General features: G+C 34.9%; 1 protein-coding gene across 2 annotated transcripts; it reads right to left on the minus strand.

Annotated features, from left to right (window-relative positions):
• Positions 1 to 2,657: 2,657 nt before the first annotated feature.
• On the minus strand, positions 2,658 to 5,625 carry LOC145073274 (uncharacterized). Of its 2 annotated transcripts, none has more exons than XM_079019829.1 (8): positions 5,068 to 5,625; positions 4,550 to 4,697; positions 4,306 to 4,456; positions 4,092 to 4,217; positions 3,916 to 3,996; positions 3,647 to 3,839; positions 3,296 to 3,566; positions 2,658 to 3,200 (listed from the first exon to the last, which is right to left on the minus strand). In XM_079019829.1, the coding sequence occupies exons 1-8, from the start codon at positions 5,263 to 5,265 to the stop codon at positions 2,905 to 2,907; spliced, it is 1,464 nt and encodes a 487-aa protein (XP_078875955.1). In that variant the 5' UTR covers positions 5,266 to 5,625; the 3' UTR covers positions 2,658 to 2,904. The 2 variants fall into 2 exon arrangements, with proteins under 2 accessions (XP_078875955.1, XP_078875954.1); XM_079019828.1 differs by having other exon boundaries at positions 2,658 to 3,203; positions 5,068 to 5,624.
• Between the last annotated feature and the right edge of the window lie 366 nt (positions 5,626 to 5,991).

Consider the following 5,991-nt stretch of genomic DNA (forward strand, 5'->3'; position numbering starts at 1 on the left):
ATTTCATGGTTGTTTGGTTGTTCATGTTTGTGTTGTTTGTGTTTATTTTTTGTTTAAGTTATGTTGTTTATGATTCAATGCTAGTCTAAAGTTGAAATTGAATTAGAGGTCTATAAGACATCATTGATACTGTTGGAATTCTAATGCAAACTTCGTTGCATTGGGTGTTCTCCCCTAGAGTACATTGCCTTTTTTAGAACTGAGTTGTGGTTTTGTTGCTGCTATGATGCTAATGCCACTATTAAGTTCATTGTTGATTCCTAATTTCTTAAGTTTTCCATTGTTTCAATTGGTTCTAGATTGTTTTCCCTTTGTGTGTTTGTATTTTGTTTGGTTGGTGTTACTTTTGGTCCCTTTCTCAATTATGTTGCTTCTTTTCAATTTAATTGTCTCAAGCTTTGTATTGATCAGTTATCAGCTAGTCTCTTTTTTCTTATTTAATATATATTTCTCTTTCATTATTAAAAAAAAAGTTTGAATTATTTATGCTTATGGATTCGGTATAAATATAAAGGGCATTATTAAGTTTTTTGCCAGGGGCATGAAAAATATATGGACCGGCCCTGTACATTAAGCTCTTAATCATCAAATCCATAGCTCGAAATCTCAAATCTGGATCAATTAATGTCATGCATGGGTAAAGTTTCCACCTTTATCCATTCTTAACCTCAAAAAACCTAGATCTAGAACCCTAATTCTCTAAGGGAACAAAATGACCCAAAACTCTTGCATAGCTGGGAAATGATCATCAAGCTCTAAGCTTTATGTGACCAAAAAGGTCCAGAAACCGCCCAAGGTCCAACCAATGGTCCCGGAGTTGTTCAAAATCTAAGAACCAACCTCAAATGCTCAAGGAAGGACTACAAAGAAAGCATAATCAATTAAATAATGTAAGGGTATGAACTTTATACCTTTAGGATGCTTGGAAGATGCTTAGAAGATCATATCTCAACAACAATGACCTCAACAAGCAATGGGATGATCACCTTCTTCTCCAAGATACCTCTGATACAAGAAAATGGCAACAATACTCAAAGTTCTAACACACTACGGTTAGGGTTTCATTTTCTAAATATGGAGGTTGCAATAGAGAGAAACCATAGAAAATTAGCACCATTATATAGGGCCCAAGGCTTGAGATCTATAGTTTTGTGCCTAACCGCCATTGCGTTGCAATCCAGCTCCTAACCATGCTGCTACTTAAATGATGTGGTCGCGCCATGATAGCTTCCATTACTGCACCGCAACCAATCAAAATCCTAACTCCCAGAACTTAATTCAAAATAAAGGATAAAAAATACTAACCTAGAAAATGGATGTTACAATGCTACCCCACTTGAGTCAGATTTTGTCCTCGAACTCCACTACGATAAATAGCTCTGCATAGTGCCCACGCATCTCCTCCTCAGGTTCTCATGTCCACTTGAACCCTTTCGATGCTTCCATTGCACATTCACCAAACCCACCACCTTGTTGCATAAGGATTTCGTCTTTCTATCCAAGATTGTGATCAATCTCTCCACATAATTCAGATGCTTGTCCACATGAATATCATCCAAAGACACCATTGTTGAATCATCTGCTAAGCACTTCCTCAGTTGAAAAAAATAGAAAGTGTTGTAGACCTGGGTTCCAGCTTGCCCACCCTGGCGATCATTCTAAAGGGTCCAATAAACATGGGGCCCAGCTTGCACCACTTCAAAAATTGAATGACACTTTTCCATGATGACACCTTCCGAAGCACAAAGTCCCCCACCCGGAACTCAAGATTAGACCTGTGCCGATCCGCATAACTCCTCTGTCGACTCTACGCGGTCTGCAATCTCCCACGCACCTGCTGACTCAGCTCAATAGTCTTGAGCACCACCTCAGTGCTCCCCGTAACTCTCGACCGACCTCACCCCAACAAATTAGGGTCTCGCATTTCCTTTAATAAAGCAATTCGAATGAGGCATGTCGATATTAGAGTGATATATGTTACTATAGGAGAACTCCGCTAAAGGAATATATGAATCCCAACTCCCACCACAATCAAGAACACAATCCCTGAACATAAGCTTTAGCAAAATCAATATTCATAAGTAGTCTTTTCTTCCTTCGTTCATTTGTACCACTGAATCAGTTCATTCACAATTATCGATCCATCCAAAATATGCTTCCCTTTAACAAAAGTATATTGTTCCATGCAAACTATAAAATCAATTACTATAGCTAACCAGTTGGCAAGAACCTTAACTATAATCTTCGTACTTACATCCTATCTAATAGGCATGTAATTTGTAACAATCATCGGGTTCTCAACCTTAGGAATCAAGGTTATAAAGGAAGAATTACAATGCAAAGATAATTGGCCTTTACCGTAGAACTCTGCAAAAGCCATGACATGATCATTCACAATAACCCATACTTCTTCAAAAACGATAAGGAAAATCTATCAGGACATGAAGCTTTAATTAGAACATTGCTAACTTGAACAAAATGAGGATAGCTCAAGACCAAAATGTTACATTAACATTAAATAACGTTTAAAGAAATGCCAGCATACTTTGAATATCGAAATATGTCATATTGTCCTAATAAAAAACTTCATAATCTCAACTTGTATTATTATTTACTTTTTTCTATATAAAGCAGAGAACAAACACTCACAAGTCATGTTGTCACTAAAAAAAAATCGATTCATATCAAATAACATCATCTTGGATAAATTACACACACATACAACAAGAAATTAAAAGTATACATGTACTCCAACATAATAACAATTAAAACCTCAAAAAGACAAAAATACCCCTGATGCGAACAAGTTAATGATACATTTACCTACCAGACTCTACCATGGATAATTGATCCATATATATATATATAGTAGAGACACGTCTGAATGGATAAAGTGGGAAACAATTAGTTAGACCAAACATGGACTAAACCAAGCCTATTACCAGTATAAATCTCATTCCTCTCTTCATCATAGAAAAGTGCAGTTATGTCCTCCAAAGCTTCTGTAACTGAGCTTGTGATCCTCCGCCCCACCACCTGATTCTTTGAGCTGCACCTGCACCTTTTCCCACCCTTAGATTTCATCATTATGTCATTGTCACTGTCACTGCATATACAATCTTCCAAGATTCCACCACCATTTATTGCCTTCACTTTTGCAAGACATTTTCCTGTTAGAATATTGCTGATATTGATCGATCCTGCTGCATCATTCGATAAAAATATTAATTTGTTTATTATATTGTTTTGGATGATGTCATCAATATGTGAAAATTGAAATGGTAATTTATTTTACCATTTCCTTCAGTTAAAGGATCATCAGAATCAGCTTTACAATATGAGATAATAAGATCCTGATCACTTGTGATGTATATATTGTTGGTGTTGCAATCTGGATGCCATAATAAATGATCTTCAAATGAAGTCACAAGCTCCCCACGAAAATTCCAAACAGCAACTGTTCTGTTTCTGAATGTCAAGAACAGCTGATTCTCATACAGAAAGATGAATGCTGATGGTGTCATGAATTCTGTTCTACTCACTTCTGTTAACTCAGAATTACGTACCTATAAATTAAATAATAACCATGGTGTCATTTTGTTTTAATTTGAAAAATAGGAAATAAAAAAGAATAGATAATTCTTACATCAAGAATCTGAAGATTTTCATTCTCTTGTTTCACAAGAAGCTTTTCGTTAAACTGTTCAATGAAATCCACCTTTTTATTTCTATGAAGGAGATGATTGAAAGTCTTTAAAACAGTTCCATCTTCAATTGAGAGAATCTTGAGAGGGACATGACCACTTGCTTTGTTGAATATCAATAACATGATTCCAGGGCTGTTTTTGGAAAAAATTTTAAAAAAATGTCGATTGAGAATACATATTTGATATTTACCCATGTCAAGAAACTTACCTGATTTTGATTTCTTGAACATTTTTATCTGATATGGAGTATAACATCATGTAGTTTTTCAAATCAAACACCTTGTAAATGCTAATAGAAAGTAACACAAACAAGAATAATAGTTAGCAAAATGAAATGACAAGATTGTGGGGAAAATATAAGAGTTAGAAAAATAAATAAATTACCTATCTTGTGCTGAGAATGTGAGGACTTTACCATTGACATCATCAAACTCCACAAATCCAGGCCATTTTAAAGATTCTGATTCAAAAAGAGCAAAACCAGCATCTGGTTTACCTCTTCGTATATATCTGAAAACATTATAGTAAAATAAATAAAGAAAACTTTAATGGTATTATCAAGAATTCAAGAGAAAATAGGTTGCTAGTTTTCACATACTCAATTCCTGTTGTTCGACATTTTAAGGAACTGAAACTGTCTGAAGCATACACTGAAACTGTAATGAGGGAATCGTTATTCTTGTTGTAAAACAAGCTTCTTATAACTTCATCAGGACTCACATTCAGAAAGCAAATCCTTTGGTTAGTTTCTGCATCGGATAAATTATAAATATCATGTCATATACTGTTTTTTTAACTACATGATTGAAAAGGTTTAATTTTTGTTTTTCTTCTTATGATACCTCGACTAAATGCAGCACAGATTCCAGATTGTGCAAGAGCAAAGACTATATCACGAGCAGCAACGATTTCAACGATTTTTGATCTCTTTTTGAGAAATGGTAATACCATAGAGCAGTGTCCTTTTGGATCATGGGTATCATACTCCTCCTGATTTGATAATTCATCAGGTAGAAAGTTTAAAAAGAAAGGATTTGCTTCTTGATGAAAGCTTAGCTAGCATTAAACAAACTCAAAAGTGTCGAACACTACTATAATTCTATATAAATGAATCCTCTTTTGTACCTAATTCAACTATGTACCACAGCATTTCAAAGGAAACTTGAAAAGACAAACGACAGAGGGGGAAAATCCTAAATTTACGATCGTGTGTGAAAGCAGTGCAGAATCAATCTTGTGTAAAGTGTGAAAACACAAACGAATCCTCTTTAGTAACTAACTGAGCTATGTTTTTTTGATATATAAATCAAGAATCAGATAAGTTGAAACAACGCAAAATAACAGAAGGATGAACAAAAACCTGTAAGCGGATATTTCTGAACCTCTCCTGAGCATCACACATACTAAAAGAACGATCCCGCTTTGAACAAATCTCTCTCCTCTGAAGCTTCTTAACACTATTCACAAACCCATCAACACCACCACGCGGTCGCTTCTTCGCCACCACCCTCCGGCCATTGCACGGACGTGGACTCGCCGTTATCCTCCTCCCGTCCATCGCTTCCTCTTCTTTCACCTCTACCGTACAACAACACAAATTGAGCCTCTAGAAACTTGTATTATACATTTTTTTTGTGTTCATGTGCTCGAAACCAAGACAGTCGATACTTAATCACAATAGAGCTTCAACATTCTTTTAGAAAACCCTAAATCTCAGGACCCTAGTACAAATTATTAGGACTTTTGGCATGTTCGTGGCCCTGAGCAATAATTTGCACAAACTAAATCAATACGTAAGGAAAATTTGCAATCCCCTCACACTAATTCGCCATATGCCCTAAATCTATGAATATCACAAGCAAAATATCCAATTTTTGTGATTCTCTCTCAAAAAAAAAAAGGCGAGAGAGAGAGATCAGAAAAGGGCCCTAATCGTAAAATTTATAAATATAACATAAATTATGTCGGATTTGATAAAGTATTTGGCGTCCGGCTTGATTTCAAATTTGTGAATTTACGATTTCTCGCCCTCTAGTTTCTGAATTCACATTTCTAGTGCGTCTCCAAGTTTGAGAACTACCGGAAATATTTTACAAATTATTTAGATAAAAGAGTAATTGATTTTTTAATATTATTTTATATCTTACGTTTAAAAAATTATATATATATATATATATATATATATATATATATATATATATATATATGTTCAGGTTCATTTGAAACCACTCTAATTTTGTGAGACCGTAAAACCAAATCTAAAAATAATTTTAAAATGCAAAAT

Source organism: Lactuca serriola, chromosome 9 (genome assembly GCF_051521515.1).
Source record: "Lactuca serriola cultivar US96UC23 chromosome 9, Lser_US96UC23_V15, whole genome shotgun sequence".
Lineage (NCBI taxonomy): Eukaryota > Viridiplantae > Streptophyta > Magnoliopsida > Asterales > Asteraceae > Lactuca > Lactuca serriola.

Excerpts from the sequence above, each read along its gene's own strand:
- LOC145073274 (XM_079019828.1), bottom strand. The coding sequence starts at position 5,265 with ATGGACGGGAGGAGGATAACGGCGAGTCCACGTCCGTGCAATGGCCGG. Across the intron at positions 4,698-5,067 it reads TCAGAAATATCCGCTTACAG|GAGGAGTATGATACCCATGA; the intron begins GTTTTTGTTCAT and ends TTATCAAATCAG. Across the intron at positions 4,218-4,305 it reads TGTCGAACAACAGGAATTGA|ATATATACGAAGAGGTAAAC; the intron begins GTATGTGAAAAC and ends TAATGTTTTCAG.